The sequence below is a fragment of the Bombina bombina genome, chromosome 1, assembly GCF_027579735.1.
Source record: "Bombina bombina isolate aBomBom1 chromosome 1, aBomBom1.pri, whole genome shotgun sequence".
Lineage (NCBI taxonomy): Eukaryota > Metazoa > Chordata > Amphibia > Anura > Bombinatoridae > Bombina > Bombina bombina.
Genome location: NC_069499.1, coordinates 67,558,431 through 67,580,436, shown reverse-complemented (window position 1 = coordinate 67,580,436; position 22,006 = coordinate 67,558,431). Strand labels below are relative to the sequence as shown.

Here is a 22,006-nt window from a genome sequence, read left to right as displayed (position 1 = left end):
CTCGTAATACCAGCGGGCATTAAAAAGCAGCGTTGGGATCGGCCAACGCTGCTTTTTAAGCCTAACTCAAGACTCGTAATCTAGCCGTTTGTTTTTCAACAAAAACAGTTTTATTTGATTACATATATCGTAGTTATAATAATTTATTTTAATTAGGTTCAAATGTGCATTGTTTTCTAACCCTTAAAGCATTTGGTTTCTATAGCAATCCAACAATTACTCACAAAACGACTTCCTGCAACGTTAGGATATGCGGATGAGGGCTAAGTCTTCTTAAAGCTTGTATTTCCCGTAGACTGTTCACCTGTTCCAGGCTGTATTTCAACGAGAAATTATATATAATTTAAACAAGATATGATAACTTGGCAAGAATTACAATTATGTAAGTGCATTTTTAATGCAGACAGTTCCTTTAAATAAAACTTCTTGGAAGGAAAAAAAACATAATTTATGCTTACCTGATAAATTTATTTCTCTTGTAGTGTATCCAGTCCACAGATCATCCATTACTTGTGGGATATTCTCCTTCCCAACAGGAAGTTGCAAGAGGATCACCCACAGCAGAGCTGCTATATAGCTCCTCCCCTCACTGCCATATCCAGTCATTCGACCGAAACAAGCCGAGAAAGGAGAAACCATAGGGTGCAGTGGTGACTGTAGTTAAATTAAAATTTAGACCTGCCTGAAAAGGACAGGGCGGGCCGTGGACTGGATACACTACAAGAGAAATAAATTTATCAGGTAAGCATAAATTATGTTTTCTCTTGTTAAGTGTATCCAGTCAACGGATCATCCATTACTTGTGGGATACCAATACCAAAGCTAAAGTACACGGATGATGGGAGGGACAAGGCAGGAACTTAAACGGAAGGAACCACTGCCTGTAGAACCTTTCTCCCAAAAACAGCCTCCGAAGAAGCAAAAGTATCAAATTTGTAAAATTTGGATAAAGTATGAAGGGAAGACCAAGTTGCAGCCTTGCAAATCTGTTCAACAGAGGCCTCATTTTTAAAGGCCCAGGTGGAAGCCACCGCTCTAGTAGAATGAGCTGTAATCCTTTCAGGAGGCTGCTGTCCAGCAGTCTCATAGGCTAAACGGATTATACTCCGAAGCCAAAAAGAAAAAGAGGTTGCAGAGGCCTTCTGACCTCTCCTCTGTCCAGAGTAAACAACAAACAGGTTAGATGTTTGGCGAAAATCTTTAGTAGCCTGTAAGTAAAACTTCAAGGCACGGACTACGTCTAGATTATGCAAAAGACGTTCCTCCTTTGAAGAAGGATTAGGACATAATGATGGAACAACAATCTCTTGATTGATATTATTGTTAGAAACCACCTTAGGTAAAAACCCAGGTTTTGTACGCAGAACAACTTTATCTGAATGAAAGATCAGATAAGGAGAATCACAATGTAAGGCAGATAACTCCGAGACTCTTCGAGCTGAGGAAATGGCCATCAGAAAAAGAACTTTCCATGAAAGAAGTTTGATATCAATAGAATGAAGGGGTTCAAACGGAACCCCTTGAAGAACTTTAAGAACCAAGTTTAAGCTCCATGGAGGAGCAACAGGTTTAAACACAGGCTTAATTCTAACTAAAGCCTGACAAAATGCCTGAACATCTGGAACTTCTGCCAGACGCTTGCGTAAAAGAATAGACAGAGCAGAAATCTGTCCCTTTAAAGAACTAGCTGATAATCCTTTGTCCAAACCCTCTTGGAGGAAGGACAATATCCTAGGAATCCTAACCCTACTCCAAGAGTAATTCTTGGATTCACACCAATGAAGATATTTACGCCAAATCTTGTGGTAAATTTTCCTGGTGACAGGCTTTCGTGCCTGTACTAAGGTATCAATTACTGATTCGGAGAAGCCACGCTTTGATAGGATCAAGCGTTCAATCTCCATGCAGTCAGTCTCAGAGAAAGTAGATTCGGATGATTGAAAGGACCTTGTATTAGAAGGTCTTGTCTCAGAGGCAGAGTCCATGGTGGAAAGGATGACATGTCCACTAGGTCTGCATACCAAGTCCTGCGTGGCCACGCAGGCGCTATCAATATCACTGATGCTCTTTCCTGTTTGATTTTGGCAATCAGACGAGGGAGCAGAGGAAATGGTGGAAACACATAAGCCAGGTTGAAGAACCAAGGCGCTGCTAGAGCATCTATCAGTGCCGCTTCTGAGTCCCTGGACCTGGATCCGTAACAAGGAAGCTTGGCGTTCTGGCGAGACCCCATGAGATCCAATTCTGGTTTGCCCCAACGGAGAACCAATTGAGCAAACACCTCCGGATGGAGTTCCCATTCCCCCGGATGAAAAGTCTGACGACTTAGAAAATCCGCCTCCCAGTTCTCTACACCTGGGATATGGATCGCTGACAGGTGGCAAGAGTGAGTCTCTGCCCAGCGAATTATCTTGGAGACTTCTGACATCGCTAGGGAACTCCTGGTTCCCCCTTGATGGTTGATGTAAGCCACAGTGGTGATGTTGTCCGACTGAAATCTGATGAACCTCAGTGTTGCTAACTGAGGCCAAGCTAGAAGAGCATTGAATATTGCTCTTAACTCCAGAATATTTATTGGGAGGAGTTTCTCCTCCTGGGTCCATGAACCCTGAGCCTTCAGGGAGTTCCAGACTGCACCCCAACCTAGAAGGCTGGCATCTGTTGTTACACTTGTCCAATCTGGTCTGCGAAAGGTCATACCCTTGGACAGATGGGCCTGAGATAACCACCAGAGAAGAGAATCTCTGGTTTCCTGATCCAGATTTAGTAGAGGGGACAAATCTGTGTAATCCCCATTCCACTGACTGAGCATGCATAATTGCAGCGGTTTGAGATGCAGGCGCGCGAATGGCACTATGTCCATCGCCGCTACCATTAAGCCGATTACTTCCATGCACTGAGCCACCGTGGGGCGCGGAATGGAGTGAAGAACACGGCAAGCATGTAGAAGTTTTGATAACCTGGACTCCGTCAGGTAAATTTTCATTTCTACAGAATCTATTAGAGTCCCTAGGAAGGAAACCCTCGTGAGAGGAGATAGAGAACTCTTTTCTTCGTTCACTTTCCACCCATGCGACCTCAGGAATGCCAGAACTATCTCTGTATGAGATTTGGCAATTTGAAAGCTTGACGCCTGTATCAGGATATCGTCCAGGTAAGGAGCCACCGCTATGCCTCGCGGTCTTAGGACCGCCAGAAGTGAGCCCAGAACCTTTGTAAAAATTCTTGGGGCTGTAGGCAACCCGAATGGAAGAGCTACAAATTGGTAATGCCTGTCTAGAAAGGCAAACCTCAGGAACTGATGATGATTCTTGTGAATCGGAATGTGAAGGTAGGCATCCTTTAAGTCCACTGTGGACATGTACTGACCCTCTTGGATCATGGGTAAAATGGTTCGAATAGTTTCCATCTTGAATGACGGAACTCTGAGGAATTTGTTTAGGATCTTTAAATCCAAAATTGGTCTGAAGGTTCCCTCTTTTTTGGGAACCACAAACAGATTTGAATAAAACCCCTGTCCTTGTTCCGTCCGCGGAACTGGATGGATCACTCCCATTACAAGGAGATATTGTACGCAGCATAGGAATGCCTCTTTCTTTATCTGGTTTGCAGATAATCTTGAAAGGTGAAATCTCCCTTGTGGAGGAGAAGCTTTGAAGTCCAGAAGATATCCCTGAGATATGATCTCCAACGCCCAGGGATCCTGAACATCTCTTGCCCACGCCTGGGCGAAGAGAGAGAGTCTGCCCCCTACTAGATCCGTTGTCGGATAGGGGGCCGCTCCTTCATGCTGTCTTAGAGGCAGCAGCAGGCTTTCTGGCCTGCTTGCCCTTGTTCCAGGACTGGTTAGGTTTCCAGGCCTGCTTGGATTGAGCAAAAGTTCCCTCTTGTTTTGAAGCAGAGGAAGTTGATGCTGCACCTGCCTTGAAATTTTGAAAGGCACGAAAATTAGACTGTTTGGCCTTTGATTTGGCCCTGTCCTGAGGAAGGGTATGACCCTTACCTCCAGTAATGTCAGCAATAATTTCTTTCAAACCAGGCCCGAATAAGGTCTGCCCCTTGAAAGGAATGTTGAGTAATTTAGACTTTGAAGTCACATCAGCTGACCAGGATTTGAGCCATAGCGCCCTACGCGCCTGGATGGCGAATCCGGAATGCTTAGCCGTTAGTTTAGTCAAATGAACAATGGTATCAGAAACAAATGAGTTAGCTAGCTTAAGAGTTCTAAGCTTGTCAACAATTTCAGTCAATGGAGCTGTATGGATGGCCTCTTCCAGGGCCTCAAACCAGAATGCAGCAGCAGCAGTGACAGGCGCAATGCATGCAAGGGGCTGTAAAATAAAACCTTGTTGAATAAACATTTTCTTAAGGTAACCCTCTAATTTTTTATCTATTGGATCTGAAAAAGCACAACTGTCCTCAACCGGGATAGTGGTACGCTTTGCTAAAGTAGAAACTGCTCCCTCCACCTTAGGGACAGTCTGCCATAAGTCCCGTGTAGTGGCATCTATTGGAAACATTTTTCTAAATATAGAAGGTGGGGAAAAGGGCACACCGGGCCTATCCCACTCCTTACTAATAATTTCTGTAAGCCTTTTAGGTATTGGAAAAACATCAGTACTCACCGGCACTGCATAGTATTTATCCAGCCTACACAATTTCTCTGGCACTGCAATTGTGTCACAGTCATTCAGAGCAGCTAATACCTCCCCAAGCAATACACGGAGGTTCTCAAGCTTAAATTTAAAATTAGAAATCTCTGAATCAGGTCTCCCCGATTCAGAGACGTCACCCACAGACTGAAGCTCTCCGTCCTCAGGTTCTGCATATTGTGACGCAGTATCAGACATGGCTCTTACAGCATCTACGCTCTCTGTATCTCGTCTAACCCTAGAGCTATCGCGCTTGCCTCTCAATTCAGGCAATCTGGATAATACCTCTGACAGGGTATCATTCATGATTGCAGCCATGTCCTGCAAAGTAATCGCTATGGGCGTCCCTGATGTACTTGGCGCCATATTAGCGTGCGTCCCTTGAGCGGGAGGCGAAGGGTCCGACACGTGGGGAGAGTTAGTCGGCATAACTTCCCCCTCGACAGACCCCTCTGGTGATAATTCTTTTATAGATAAAGACTGATCTTTACTGTTTAAGGTGAAATCAATACATTTAGTACACATTCTCCTATGGGGCTCCACCATGGCTTTTAAACATAATGAACAAGTATCCTCTGTTTCAGACATGTTTGTACAGACTAGCAAGCTTGGAAAACACTTTAAAGCAAGTTAACAAGCAATATAAAAAACGTTACTGTGCCTTTAAGAGAAACAAATTTTGACAAAATTTGAAATAACAGTTAAAAAAGGCAGTTACACTAACAAAATGTTTACAGTGTATGTAACAAGTCAGCAGAGCATTGCACCCACTTGCAAATGGATGATTAACCCCTTAATAACAAAAACAGAATAATAAATGACAAAAACGTTTTTTAAACACAGTCACAACAACTGCCACAGACTACTGTGATTGTTACCCTCCTCAAACACGACTTTGAAGCCTTTTGAGCCCTTCAGAGATGTCCTATATCATGCAGAGGGAAGCTGAATGTCTCTGTCAGTATTTTTATCTGCACAGAAAAGCACTAAAATAGGCCCTTCCCACTCATATTGCAACAGTGGAAAGCTTCAGGAAACTGTTTCTAGGCAAAAATCAAGCCAGCCATGTGGAAAAAAAAACATAATTTATGCTTACCTTATAAATGTATTTCTCTTGTAGTGTAGTCAGTGCACGGGTCATCCATTACTTATGGGATTATATCTCTTCCCCAACAGGAAGTTGCAAGAGGATCACCCAAGCAGATCTGCTATATAGCTCCTCCCCTCACATGTCATATCCAGTCATTCGACCGAAACAAGACGAGAAAGGAGAAACCATAGGGTGCAGTGGTGACTGGAGTTAAATTAAAAAAAATTTGAACTGCCTTAAAAGACAGGGCGGGCCGTGGACTGACTACACTACAAGAGAAATAAATTTATCAGGTAAGCATAAATTATGTTTTCTCTTGTTAAGTGTAGTCAGTCCACGGGTCATCCATAACTTATGGGATACTAATACCAAAGCTAAAGTACACGGATGAAGGGAGGGACAAGGCAGGAACTTTAAACGGAGGGAACCACTGCCTGAAGTACCTTTCTCCCAAAAATAGCCTCCGAAGAAGCAAAAGTGTCAAATTTGTAAAACTTTGAAAAAGTGTGAAGTGAAGACCAAGTCGCAGCCTTGCAAATCTGTTCAACAGAAGCCTCATTTTTAAAGGCCCAGGTGGAAGCCACAGCTCTAGTAGAATGAGCTGTAATTCTTTCAGGAGGCTGCTGTCCAGCAGTCTCATAGGCTAAACGTATTATGCTACGAAGCCAAAAAGAGAGAGAGGTAGCCGAAGCCTTTTGACCTCTCCTCTGTCCAGAGTAAACGACAAACAGGGAAGAAGTTTGACGAAAATCTTTAGTTGCCTGCAAATAGAACTTCAGGGCACGGACTACGTCCAGATTATGCAAAAGTCGTTCCTTCTTTGAAGAAGGGTTAGGACACAATGATGGAACAACAATCTCTTGATTGATATTCTTGTTAGAAACTACCTTAGGTAAGAACCCAGGTTTAGTACGCAGAACTACCTTGTCTGAATGAAAAATCAGAAATAGCCATCAAAAACAGAACTTTCCAAGATAACAGCTTAATATCAATGGAATGAAGGGGTTCAAATGGAACGCCTTGCAGGACATTAAGAACTAAGTTTAAGCTCCACGGCGGAGCAACAGTCTTAAACACAGGCTTAATCCTAGCCAAAGCCTGACAAAAAGCCTGAACGTCTGGAATTTCTGCCAGACGCTTGTGTAGAAGGACAGAGCAGAAATCTGTCCTTTTAACGAACTAGCGGATAAGCCCTTTTCTAAACCCTCTTGTAGAAAAGACAATATTCTAGGAATCCTAACCTTACTCCATGAGTAACTCTTGGATTCGCACCAATACAAATATTTACGCCATATCTTATGGTAAATTCTTCTGGTAACAGGTTTCCTAGCCTGTATTAGGGTATCAATAACCGACTCCGAGAAGCCACGCTTTGATAGAATCAAGCGTTCAATCTCCATGCAGTCAGCCTCAGAGAAATTAGATTTGGATGGTGGAAAGGACCCCGAATTAGAAGGTCCTGCCTCAGAGGCAGAGACCATGGTGGACAGGACGACATGTCCACTAGGTCTGCATACCAGGTCCTGCGTGGCCACGCAGGCACTATCAGAATCACTGATGCTCTCTCCTGTTTGATCTTGGCAATCAGTCGAGGCAGCAGCGGAAACGGTGGAAATACATAAGCCATCTGGAAAACCCAAGGGGCTGCTAGAGCATCTATCAGCGCCGCTCCCGGGTCCCTGGACCTGGATCCGTAATGAGGAAGCTTGGCGTTCTGGCAAGACGCCATGAGATCCAGATCTGGTTCGCCCCAACGATGAATCAGTTGAGCGAAGACCTCCGGATGAAGTTCCCACGCCCCCGGATGAAAAGTCTGGCGACTTAGAAAATCCGCCTCCCAGTTCTCCACGCCTAAGATGTAGATTGCCGACAGGTGGCAAGAGTGAGACTCTGCCCAGCGAATTATCTTTGAGACTTCCAACATCGCTAGGGAGCTCCTGGTTCCCCCTTGATGATTGATGTAAGCCACAGTCGTGATGTTGTCCGACTGAAATCTGATGAACCTCAGAGTTGCTAACTGAGGCCAAGCTAGAAGAGCATTGAATATTGCTCTTAACTCCAGAATATTTATTGGGAGGAGTTTCTCGTCCTGAGTCCATGATCCCTGAGCCTTCAGGGAATTCCAGACTGCGCCCCAACCTAGAAGGCTGGCATCTGTTGTTACAATTGTCCAATCTGGCCTGCGAAAGGTCATCCCCTTGGACAGGTGGGGCCGAGAAAGCCACCATAGAAGAGAATCTCTGGTCTCTTGGTCCAGATTTAGTAGAGGGGACAAATCTGAATAATCCCCGTTCCACTGACTTAGCATGCACAATTGCAGCGGTCTGAGATGCAGTCGCGCAAATGGTACTATGTCCATTGCCGCTACCATTAAGCCGATTACTTCCATGCACTGAGCTACTGACGGGCGTGGAATGGAATGAAGGGCACGGCAAGCATTTAGAAGTTTTGATAACCTGGCCTCCGTCAGGTAAATTTTCATCTCTACAGAATCTATAAGAGTCCCTAGGAAGGGAACCCTTGTGAGAACTCTTTCCACGTTCACCTTCCACTCATGTGATCTCAGAAATGCCAGAACTATCTCTGTATGAGACTTGGCAGTTTGAAAACTTGACGCTTGTATCAGGATGTCGTCTAGGTACGGAGCCACCGCTATGCCTCGCGGTCTTAGTACCGCCAGAAGTGAGCCCAGAACCTTTGTAAAGATTCTTGGAGCCGTAGCTAACCCGAAGGGAAGAGCTACAAACTGGTAATGCCTGTCTAGGAAGGGAAATCTTAGGTACCGATAATGATCCTTGTGAATCGGTATGTGAAGGTAGGCATCCTTTAAGTCCACAGTGGTCATGTACTGACCCTCTTGGATCATGGGTAGGATGGTTCGAATAGTTTCCATTTTGAATGATGGAACTCTTAGGAATTTGTTTAGGATCTTTAAGTCCAAAATTGGTCTGAAGGTTCCCTCTCTTTCTTGGGAACCACAAACAGATTTGAATAGAATCCCTGCCCGTGTTCCGTTCACGGAACCGGGTGGATTACCCCCATTAGTAAGAGGTCTTGTACACAGCGTAGAAACGCCTCTTTCTTTATTTGGTTTGCTGATAACCTTGAAAGATGAAATCTCCCTTGTGGAGGAGAAGCTTTGAAGTCCAGAAGATATCCCTGAGATATGATCTCCAACGCCCAGGGATCCTTGACATCTCTTGCCCAAGCCTGGGCGAAGAGAGATAGTCTGCCCCCCACTAGATCCGTTTCCGGATAGGGGGCCCTCTCTTCATGCTGTCTTAGGGGCAGCAGCAGGTTTTCTGGCCTACTTGCCCTTGTTCCAGGACTGGTTAGTTTTCCATCCCTGTCTGTAACGAGCAACAGCTCCTTCCTGTTTTGGAGCGGAGGAAGTTGATGCTGCTCCTGCCTTGAGGTTACGAAAGGCACGAAAATTAGACTGTTTGGCCTTTGATTTGGCCCTGTCCTGAGGTAGAGCATGGCCCTTACCTCCCGTAATGTCAGCGATAATTTCTTTCAAGCCGGGCCCGAATAAGGTCTGCCCTTTGAAAGGAATATTAAGCAATTTAGATTTAGAAGTCACGTCAGCTGACCAGGATTTAAGCCATAGCATTCTGCGCGCTTGGATGGCAAATCCGGAGTTCTTAGCCGTAAGTTTGGTTAAATGTACGACGGCATCAGAAACAAATGCGTTAGCTAGCTTAAGTGCTTTAAGCTTGTTCATAATTTCATCCAATGGAGCTGAGCGAATGGCCTCTTCCAGAGACTCAAACCAGAATGCCGCCGCAGCAGTGACAGGCGCAATGCATGCAAGGGGCTGTAAAATAAAACCTTGTTGAACAAACATTTTCTTAAGGTAACCTTCTAATTTTTTATCCATTGGATCTGAAAAAGCACAACTATCCTTCACCGGGATAGTGGTACGCTTAGCTAAAGTAGAAACCGCTCCCTCCACCTTAGGGACCGTCTGCCATAAGTCTCGTGTGGTGGGGTCTATAGGAAACATTTTCCTAAATATGGGAGGAGGGGAAAAAGGCACACCGGGTCTATCCCACTCCTTGCTAATAATCTCTGTAAGCCTTTTAGGTATAGGAAACACGTCAGTACACACCGGTACCACATAGTATCTATCCAACCTACATAATTTTTCTGGAATTGCAACCGTGTTACAATCATTCAGAGCCGCTAATACCTCCCCTAGCAATATGCGGAGGTTCTCAAGCTTAAATTTAAAATTAGAAATCTCTGAATCCAGTCTCCCTGGATCAGATCCGTCACCCACAGAATGAAGCTCTCCGTCTTCATGTTCTGCAAATTGTGACGCAGTATCGGACATGGCTCTCACATCATCAGCGTGCTCTGTCCTTAACCCAGAGCTATCACGCTTGCCTCTTAATTCTGGCAATTTAGATAATACTTCTGTCATAACAGTAGCCATGTCTTGCAAAGTGATTTGTAAGGGCCTCCCTGATGTACTTGGCGCCTCAAAATCACGCACCTCCTGAGCGGGAGGCGAAGGTACTGACACGTGAGGAGAGTTAGTCGGCATAACTTCCCCCTCGTTGTCTGGTGATAATTTCTTTGCATGTAAAGACTGACTTTTATTCAAAGTTACATCAATGCATTTAGTAAACAATTTTCTATGGGGCTCCACATTGGCCTTCATACATAGTGAACAAACAGATTCATCTGTGTCAGACATGTTTAAACAGACTAGCAATGAGACTAGCAAGCTTGGAAAATACTTTCAAATAAATTTACAAGCAATATAAAAAACGCTACTGTGCCTTTAAGAAGCACAAAAAGCTGTCACAGTTGAAATAACAATGAACCAAATTAGTTATAGCAACCAAATTTTCACAGTAAATGTATTAAGTTAGCAAAGGATTGCACCCACCAGCAAATGGATGATTAACCCCTTAATACCCAAAAACGGATAACAATTTAATAATTAACGTTTTTATCACAGTCAAACACACTGTCACAGGTCTGCTGTGACTGATTACCTCCCTCAAAATGAATTTTGAAGACCCCTGAGCTCTCTAGAGACGTCCTGGATCATGGAGGATGAAGTAGGAAGATTGTGACTGAATTTTTACTGCTCAAAAAAGCGCTAAAATAGGCCCCTCCCACTCATTTTACACAGTGGGGAAGCTCAGTTAACTGTTTCTATGCAGAAACAAAAGTTAGCCATGTGGTAAAAATCATGCCCCAATAAGTTTTATCACCAAGTACCTCACAAAAAACGATTAACATGCCAGTAAACGTTTTGAACATACATTTTAAAAGTTATGAAGTGTTATTAATAAGCCTGCTACCAGTCACTTTTACTGCAGTTAAGGCTCACACATTACTTCAGTATTAACAGTATTTTCTGAGTCAAATTCCATTCCCTAGAAAAATACTTCAGTGTACACACACTCCTCAGCCTAATACCAGTCGCTACCACTGCATTTAAGGCTGTACTTACATTACATTGGCATCAGCAGTAATTTCTCAGTCAATTCCATTGCTTAGAAAAATAATTTACTGCACATACCTCGTTTGCAGGGGGGCCCTGCATGCTATTCCCCTCTTCTGAAGTTACCTCACTCCTCAGAATGTGCGAGAACAGCCAGTGGATCTTAGTTACGTCTGCTAAGATCATAGAAAACGCAGGCAGATTCTTCTTCTAATGCTGCCTGAGAACAAACAGCACACTCCGGTGTCATTTAAAATAACAAACTTTTGATTGAAGAAATAAACTAAGTTTAAAAACACCACAGCACTCTCACAACAACCTGTCTTTAGTTAGCTTGCAAGAGAATGACTGGATATGACATGTGAGGGGAGGAGCTATATAGCAGATCTGCTTGGGTGATCCTCTTGCAACTTCCTGTTGGGGAAGAGATATAATCCCATAAGTAATGGATGACCCGTGGACTGACTGCACTTAACAAGAGAAAACTAGGCCCCAATAAGTTTTGTCACCAAACATATATAAAAACCATTAACATACCAGCAAACGTTTTATATTACACTTTTATAAGAGTATGTATCTCTGTTAATAAGCCTGATACCAGTAGCTATCACTGCATTTAAGGCTTTACTTACATTAATCCGGTAACAGCAGCATTTTTCTAGCAAATTCCATCCCTAGAAATATATTAACTGCACATACCTTATTGCAGGAAAACCTGCACGCCATTCCCTCTCTGAAGTTACCTCACTCCTCAGAATATGTGAGAACAGCAATGGATCTTAGTTACTTCTGCTAAGATCATAGAAATCACAGGCAGATTCTTCTTCTAATGTTGCCTGAGATGAAACAGTACACTCCGGTACCATTTAAAAATAACAAACTTTTGATTGAAGTTAAAAAACTAACTATAATACACCAATCTCCTCTTATTACGTCCATCTTTGTTGAGAGTTGCAAGAGAATGACTGGATATGGCAATGAGGGGAGGAGCTATATAGCAGCTCTGCTGTGGGTGATCCTCTTGCAACTTCCTGTTGGGAAGGAGAATATCCCACAAGTAATGGATGATCCGTGGACTGGATTTACTTAACAAGAGAAACAAATCTTTCTAACAGTTCTTTCTGTTACAGGCACATTATTTATTCATGTTTATAATGCTATATAGCTTACCTATTAGGGAGTTTATCAATAAAGGTAGTTATTCCAAATGAAAGAAAATACTGAATTTCTCAATGAATACATTTATTCCAATGTAATGTTTTATTATGATATGCAATCATAAATATAATAGTTTAAAATAAAACGAGTAAGAAATCAAGTAAAATTATATATGTGAAATAAACGTCAAGGTTATAAATTTGTTTATGTCTTATGACCACTATCAATGGCGCCAATATTAATTTTTTTAGCTCAAGGTTATAGTTTGTTTTTTTTTTTTTTTTTTGCTTATTACTCAAGATGTAATGACAAAGGATTGTTTAAAAGCATATAAATACTCCTTCCCTGAACTTATAAAGGGGTAGAAAAGATTATCTGAACCAAAATGTTGTCAGACTGTCTGGTATGGTATAATATTTATTTATATGCAAGAATGACTTAAATATTGTAACTCTGCAATATTGGATTCATATTATTTTAAATTTGTATTGCTTTTGTTTAACAATAAAAACTTTTTTTATTGTAATATAATGCTGCATATTTGTAACAATAAAATACATATTTATTTATTTTATTTCCTCTCACGCCTTTTTCTATATATAATGTTCTCAAAATCTTTGCTAAGATATAAAGGACCATTTTCACTTAAAAGGGCACTAAACCCAATTTTTTTCTTTCATGATTCAGATAGAGAATATCATTTTAAACAGCATTCCAATTTACTTCTATTATATATTTTGCTTCATTTTTTAGATATCCTTTGTTGAAGGAATAGCAATGCACATGGGTGAGCCAATCACATGACGCATCTATGTGCAGCAACCAATCAGCAGCTACTGAGCTTATCTAGATATGCTTTTCAGCAAAGCATATTAAGAAAATAAAACAAATTAGATAATAGAAGTAAATTAGAAAGTTGTTTAAAAATGCATTCTCTTTTTAAACCATGAAAGAAAATATTTGGGTTTCATGTCCCTTTAATATTGGAGGTAGGTGCCTGGAATTTAGATTTCAAAATAATCTCTCTCTAAGGCATTATATGGGGAAATAGGTACCAACCGTCTCACAACATATTTAACAAACATTTATTCTAATTAAAGGGATTTAAAGTAATTTGTTATACATGTGTCAGAAATGAATCACTGCATTACAATAGATCTAGAACAGTTATCTTTTTACCTACAGCCAATTGGGGTCAGAGATATGAGATCTTGCACGTATCAGTTATCGTGTGCACCATGTAGGAGAGTCAGCGTTCTGAATTCCATAGAATGCATTCCAGCCACTTTCAGATTTAAATTACAAAATAGTGCATTGCAAACTTATTTCTCTGTTCTTAATTACACTTTTTTGTATTAATAATTACATTATGAGTTTAATGTTATGGTCAGGGAGTATATTGGGTTCCTAACCATCCTGCATTTTGTGGAACTGTCACCAATTAGAAGTTCTGTTTCTCTATCCCTTCAGCCTCTTTCCCAGCCTATGAGTTATATAAACCAGTATTCATAAAAGCCATAATTCTTAAGCAGAGTTTGAGTAAAGCAGGGGCGGGTCTCAATGCTCATGGGTGTGGTTTGGTCATTCCAGGGCAGGGCCAGGACAATCTCAGGTTTCTTTATAAAACCCAGCACATAAATAGAGTAGGGAAAGGAGCAAAGGGAATAGCAAGACAAAATTACCACCCTATGAGATAGTTGGGAACTCTGAAGTAAGAGGCTATAGCTGTGCGCTATACACAGCTGCAAATCCTAAGCACTAGTGTTTATCAATACATCCAGATACAATTCAGTTTGACTTTCAATTCATAAAACAATGGTGACTATCTGCTAGAAGAGGGTACCTTTTATATAGTTGTTTCATCTTTTTACATGCATAGTAGTTTCCATCTCTCAAACTCTGTATCTTCAAAACTTCAGAAAATGTGCCTTCACCTATTTTACCAATTGTCTTATATCCTAGAAAAATAAGAGAGAACGCCAATTATTTACATTATAGTAATGACCTAAACAAGTTTGTCATCTAAAAATAAAAAAACACAGTCATAATGTGCAAACTTTTTCATTTTATATGCAAGTTATTTATTCTATAAATGGAAACTCTTTATATAACAAAAAATTCTAACAACTTAGATATTGCACACAGTATCTCACAAAAGTGAGTACACCCCTCACATTTTTGTAAATATTTTATTATATTTTTTCATGTGACAATACTGAAGAAATGACAATTTGCTACAATGTAAAGTAGTGATTGTACAGCCTGTATAACAGTGTAAATTTGCTGTCCCCTCAAAATAACTCAACACACAGCCATTAATGTCTAAACCGTTGGCAACAAAAGTGAGTACACCCCAAGTGGAAATGTCCAAATTGGGCCCAGTTAGTCATTTTCCCTCCCCGGTGTCATGTGACTCGTTAGTGTTACAAGGTCTCAGGTGTGAATGGGGAGCAGGTGTGTTAAATGTGGTATTATCGCTCTCACACTCTCTCATACTGGTCACTGGAAGTTCAACATGGCACCTCATGGCAAAGAACTCTCTGAGGATCTGAAAAAAAGAATTGTTGCTCTACATAAAGATGGCCTAGGCTATAAGAAGATTGCCAAGACCCTGAAACTGAGCTGCAGCATGGTGGGCAAGACCATACAGCGGTTTCACAGGACAGGTTCCACTCAGAACAGGCCTCACCATGGTTGACCAAAGAAGTTGAGTGCACGTGCTCAGCGTCATATCCAGAAGTTGTCTTTGAGAAATAGACGTATGAGTGCTGCCAGCATTGCTGCAAAGGTTAAAGGGGTGGGGGGGTCAGCCTGTCAGTGCTCAGTCCATACGCCGCACACTGCATCAAATTGGTCTGCATGTCTGTCGTCCCAGAAGGAAGCCTCTTCTAAAGATGATGCACAAGAAAGCCTGCAAACAGTTTGCTGAAGACAAGCAGACTAAGGACATGGATTACTGTAAACATGTCATGTGGTCCGATGAGACCAAGATAAACTTATTTGGTTCAGATGGTGTCTAGCGTGTGTGGCAGCAACAAGGTGAGGAGTACAAAAAGACAAGTGTGTCTTGCCTACAGTCAAGCATGGTGGTGGGAGTGTCATGGTCTGGGTCTAGATGAGTGCTGCCGCACTGAGGAGCTACAGTTCATTGAGGGAACCATAAATGCCAACATGTACTGTGACATACTAAAGCAGAGCATGATCCCCTCCCTTCGGAGACTGGGCCGCAGGGCAGTATTCCAACATGTTAATGTCTCCAAACACACCTCCAAGATGACCACTGCCTTGCTAAAGAAGCTGAGTGTAAAGGTGATGGACTGGCCAAGCATGTCTCCAGACCTAAACCCTATTAAGCATCTGTGGGGCATTCTCAAACAGAAAGTGGGGGAGCGCAAGGTCTCTAACATCCACCAGCTCCGTTATGCCGTCATGGAAGAGTGGAAGAGGACTCCAGTGGCAACCTGTGAAGCTCTGGGGAACTCCATGCCCAAGAGGGTTAATTAAGGCAGTGCTGGAATATAATGTTGGCCACACAAAATATTGACCCTTTGGGTCCAATTTGGACACTTCTACTTAGGGGAGTACTCACTTTTGTTGCCAACGGTTTAGACATTAATGGCTGTGTGTGGAGTTATTTTGAGGGGACAGCAAATGTACACTGTTATACAGGCTGTACACTCACTACGTTACATTGTAGCAAAGTGTAATTTATTAATGTTGTCACATGAAAAGATATAATAAAATATTTACAAAAATGTGAGGGGTGCACTCACTTTTGTGAGATACTGTGTGTGTGTGTGTGTGTGTGTGTGTGTGTATGTATATATATATATATATATATATATATATATATATATATATATATATATATATATATATATATATATATATATATATATATATATTACAACAAGTAGAAGAGCTCGACCAGGCACAAACAAAAGCTCAATAGCTTGTCATCTGGCAAATTACCACATGGGAGCAGTCTCTTTTTGCCCAAATGTGCTTTTCACAGAAAATAACTATCCTGAAGTATATCAGTCTGATCACGCCTGTACAGGTCAGTCCAGCCCCTAAGTACCAGGCAATTCCCTCCTGAATAAGGAATACGGCAGCCCCAGACAATCGTTACGGCCTTCTTGGGCTTCGTCAGTGAGGTGCAGCTATATCCCTCTAGGCACATTGGGCAGGAAGTCCATGTCTGGATTCTCCCATCACACTTAGTCATATTTTATATATTAACTACAAGTAGAAGAGCTCAACCAGATACAAAGCTCACTAGCTCAATAGCTTGTCTTCTGGTAAATTACAACCCGGGAGCAGCCTCTTTTAGCCCAAATGTACTTTGCACAGAAAATAACTATCCTGAAGTATATCAGTCTGATCCCGTTAATACAGGTCAGTCCAAGCTGCTCCCTAGTGGTAATTTGCCAGAAGACAAGCTATTGGGCTTTTGTTTGTGCCTGGTCGATCTCTTCTACTTGTTGTTAATATATATGTAGGCATTCAACATGAGGGCACTCTCAGGTCTTAAAATGAAAAAATGAAAATAAAAATGACAAATTTTATTCCAAATTCTTTAACATATATCAATCCATATAGTCAACGTTTCGGCTTTTTCAAGACAACATTGTTATGCATCTAATAAAAACAAAAAGCAATAAATATGTAATGAGAAAATCATATACATAAACCCATCAGTGATATTGTATATATTTTTTAAACAAAACTATGAAGAAGCAAAAGTGTCAAATTTGTAAAATTTGGAAAAAGTATGAAGAGAAGACCAAGTTGCAGCCTTGCAAATCTGTTCAACAGAAGCCTCATTCTTAAAGGCCCAAGTGGAAGCCACAGCTCTAGTAGAATGTGCTGTAATTCTTTCAGGAGGCTGCTGTCCAGCAGTCTCATAGGCTAACCGTATTATGCTACGAAGCCAAAAGGAGAGAGAGGTAGCCGAAGCTTTTTGACCTCTCCTCTGACCAGAATAAACGACAAACAGGGAAGACGTTTGTCGAAAATCCTTAGTTGCCTGTAGATAAAATTTCAGGGCACGGACTACATCTAGATTGTGTAGCAGACGTTCCTTTTTCGAAGAAGGATTAGGACAAAGATGGAACCACAATCTCTTGATTGATATTCCTGTTAGTGACCACCTTAGGTAGGAACCCAGGTTTAGTACGCAGAACTACCTTGTCTGAATGAAAAATCAGATAAGGAGAATCACAATGTAAGGCAGATAACTCAGAGACTCTTCGAGCCGAGGAAATCGCCATTAAAAACAGAACTTTCCAAGATAACAACTTGATATCAATGGAATGAAAGGGTTCAAACGGAACCCCCTGTAAAACATTAAGAACTAAGTTCAAACTCCATGGTGGAGCAACAGTTTTAAACACAGGCTTGATCCTAGCTAAAGCCTGACAAAAAGCTTGAACGTCCGGAACTTCTGACAGACGTTTGTGTAAAAGAATGGACAGAGCTGAAATCTGTCCCTTTAAGGAACTAGCGGATAAACCCTTTTCTAAACCTTCTTGTAGAAAAGACAATATCCTCGGAATCCTAACCTTACTCCATGAGTAACTCTTGGATTCGCACCAATATAAGTATTTGCGCCATATCTTATGGTAAATCTTTCTGGTAACAGGCTTCCTAGCCTGTATTAAGGTATCAATAACTGACTCAGAAAAACCACGTTTTGATAAAATCAAGCGTTCAATTTCCAAGCAGTCAGCTTCAGAGAAATTAGATTTTGATGTTTGAAGGGACCCTGGATCAGAAGGTCCTGTTTCAGAGGTAGCGACCAAGGTGGACAGGATGACATGTCCACTAGATCTGCATACCAAGTCCTGCGTGGCCATGCAGGCGCTATTAGAATCACTGTTGCTCTCTCCTGTTTGATTCTGGCAATCAATCGAGGAAGCATCGGGAAGGGTGGAAACACATAAGCCATCCCGAAGGTCCAAGGTGCTGTCAAAGCATCTATCAGAACCGCTCCCGGATCCCTGGATCTGGACCCGTAACGAGGAAGCTTGGCGTTCTGTCGAGACGCCATGAGATCTATCTCTGGTTTGCCCCAACGTCGAAGTATTTGGGCAAAGACCTCCGGATGAAGTTCCCACTCCCCCGGATGAAAAGTCTGACGACTTAAGAAATCCGCCTCCCAGTTCTCCACTCCCGGGATGTGGATTGCTGACAGGTGGCAAGAGTGAGACTCTGCCCAGCGAATTATCTTTGATACTTCCATCATTGCTAGGGAGCTTCTTGTCCCTCCCTGATGGTTGATGTAAGCTACAGTCGTGATGTTGTCCGACTGAAACCTGATGAACCCCCGAGTTGTTAACTGGGGCCAAGCCAGAAGGGCATTGAGAACTGCTCTCAATTCCAGAATGTTTATTGGTAGGAGACTCTCCTCCTGATTCCATTGTCCCTGAGCCTTCAGAGAATTCCAGACAGCGCCCCAACCTAGTAGGCTGGCGTCTGTTGTTACAATTGTCCAGTCCGGCCTGCTGAATGGCATCCCCCTGGACAGATGTGGCAGAGAAAGCCACCATAGAAGAGAATTTCTGGTCTCTTGAACCAGATTCAGAGTAGGGGACAAGTCTGAGTAATCCCCATTCCACTGACTTAGCATGCACAATTGCAGCGGTCTGAGATGTAGGCATGCAAAGGGTACTATGTCCATTGCTGCTACCATTAAGCCGATCACCTCCATGCATTGAGCTACTGACGGGTGTTGAATGGAATGAAGGACACGGCATGCATTTTGAAGCTTTGTTAACCTGTCTTCTGTCAGGTAAATCTTCATTTCTACAGAATCTATAAGAGTCCCCAAGAAGGGAACTCTTGTGAGTGGAAAGAGAGAACTCTTCTTTTCGTTCCCCTTCCATCCATGCGACCTTAGAAATGCCAGTACTAACTCTGTATGAGACTTGGCAGTTTGAAAGCTTGAAGCTTGTATCAGAATGTCGTCTAGGTACGGAGCTACCGCAATTCCTCGCAGTCTTAGTACCGCCAGAAGAGCACCCAGAACCTTTGTGAAGATTCTCGGAGCCGTAGCCAATCCGAATGGAAGAGCTACAAACTGGTAATGCCTGTCTAGAAAGGCAAACCTTAGATACCGGTAATGATCTTTGTGAATCGGTATGTGAAGGTAAGCATCCTTTAAATCCACTGTGGTCATGTACTGACCCTTTTGGATCATGGGTAAAATTGTCCGAATAGTTTCCATTTTGAACGATGGAACTCTTAGGAATTTGTTTAGGATCTTTAAATCCAAGATTGGCCTGAAAGTTCCCTCTTTTTTGGGAACCACAAACAGATTTGAGTAAAACCCTTGTCCTTGTTCCAACCGCGGAACCGGATGGATCACTCCCATTAATAAAAGATCTTGTACGCAGCGTAGAAACGCCTCTTTCTTTATTTGGTTTGTTGACAACCTTGACAGATGAAATCTCCCTCTTGGGGGAGAGAATTTGAAGTCTAGAAGGTATCCCTGAGATATGATCTCTAACGCCCAGGGATCCTGGACATCTCTTGCCCAAGCCTGGGCGAAGAGAGAAAGTCTGCCCCCCACTAGATCCGTTCCCGGATCGGGGGCCCTCGATTCATGCTGTCTTAGGGGCAGCAGCAGGTTTCCTGGCCTGCTTGCCCTTGTTCCAGGACTGGTTAGGTCTCCAGCCTTGTCTGTAGCGAGCAACAGCTCCTTCCTGTTTTGGTGCAGAGGAAGTTGATGCTGCTCCTGCTTTGAAATTACGAAAGGAACGAAAATTAGACTGTCTAGCCTTAGGTTTGGCTCTGTCTTGAGGCAGGGCATGGCCTTTACCTCCTGTAATGTCAGCGATAATTTCTTTCAACCCGGGCCCGAATAAGGTCTGCCCTTTGAAAGGTATATTAAGCAATTTAGATTTAGAAGTAACGTCAGCTGACCAGGATTTTAGCCACAGTGCTCTGCGTGCCTGAATGGCGAATCCGGAATTCTTAGCCGTAAGTTTAGTTAAATGTACTACGGCATCTGAAATAAATGAGTTAGCTAACTTAAGGGCTTTAAGCTTGTGTGTAATCTCATCTAATGGAGCTGATTCAAGTGTCTCTTCCAGAGACTCAAACCAAAATGCTGCTGCAGCCGTGACAGGCGCAATGCATGCAAGAGGTTGCAATATAAAACCTTGTTGAACAAACATTTTCTTAAGGTAACCCTCTAACTTTTTATCCATTGGATCTGAAAAGGCACAGCTATCCTCCACCGGGATAGTGGTACGCTTAGCTAAAGTAGAAACTGCTCCCTCCACCTTAGGGACCGTTTGCCATAAGTCCGGTGTGGTGGCGTCTATTGGAAACATCTTTCTAAATATCGGAGGGGATGAGAACGGCACACCGGGTCTATCCCACTCCTTAGTAACAATTTCAGTAAGTCTCTTAGGTATAGGAAAAACGTCAGTACTCGCCGGTACCGCAAAATATTTATCCAACCTACACATTTTCTCTGGTATTGCAACTGTGTTACAATCATTCAGAGCCGCTAACACCTCCCCTAGTAATACACGGAGGTTTTCCAGCTTAAATTTAAAATTTGAAATATCTGAATCCAGTTTGTTTGGATCAGAACCATCACCCGCAGAATGAAGCTCTCCGTCCTCATGTTCTGCAAATTGTGACGCAGTGTCTGACATGGCCCTAATATTATCAGCGCACTCTGTTCTCACCCCAGAGTGATTCGTTGGGTGCAAGAGAATGACTGGTAATGGCAGTTAGGGGAGGAGCTATATAGCAGCTCTGCTGGGTGAATCCTCTTGCACTTCCTGTTGGGGAGGAGTTAATATCCCATAAGTAATGGATGATCCGTGGACTGGATACACTTAACAAGAGAAATATATATATATATATATATATATATATATATATATATATATATATATATATATATATATATATATATATATATATATATATATATAATAAGTCCACTAGATGGCAGCAGAGATCCAGCAATAATAAGATTGGCACCACATTTACCTTTAAATATGTGCACTAAAGATGTGTAAAGGGAAACCCTGAAACATCGCATAACGTGTTTTATCTGTCTTGAATAAAAGATTAATTATAACCAAGGTGCTGTGGACCGCTGATTGTGGAGATAAATGAGCATAAGTATTAATAATTAATCACACTGCATACACAAAAAATGTTTTATGCTGACCTGGACATTGAGGATGTGCGCATGCTCTGGGGGTAATTTTAATATAATATTTAGAATTGATCAATTAGAACACAGTATTAGATAGCCCTATTGTGTAGGTTGTCGTTCATGACGCTTTTTCTGAAATAAAATACTTTGTTATAATACTTAGAGGCTTCGTTCTGAAGATAATTTCAGTAGGATTTGTTTAACATGGTAGTATTAATGGGTGTGGATGTTTATTTTACCTGACTTAGAGGACTGTTTTATATCCCTTTAATTAAAAGGGACAGTCTACACCAGAATATTTATTGTTTTAAAAGTACCAACACAGTTATATCAATACACGTTTTACCGCTGTGATTATCTTGTATCTAAGCCTCTGCAAACTGCCCTTATTTCAGTTCTTTTGACAGACTTGCATTTTAGCCAATCAGTGCTGGCTCCTAGGAACTCCAAGTGCGTGAGCA

The 22,006-nt window shown here is 42.1% G+C and overlaps 1 protein-coding gene across 2 annotated transcripts in view; it reads right to left on the bottom strand.

The window, feature by feature from the left end:
* The window catches only part of MOK (MOK protein kinase), a 281,854-nt gene that overhangs the window by 226,426 nt on the left and 33,422 nt on the right, over nt 1–22,006 (bottom strand). For both annotated transcript variants that reach the window (XM_053697435.1, XM_053697436.1), the window contains exons 2-3: nt 14,205–14,319; nt 225–314 (exon numbers count right to left, since the gene is read on the bottom strand). In XM_053697435.1, coding sequence (XP_053553410.1) covers nt 225–314; nt 14,205–14,319 — 205 coding nt within the window. The remainder of the gene's footprint in view (nt 1–224; nt 315–14,204; nt 14,320–22,006) is intronic.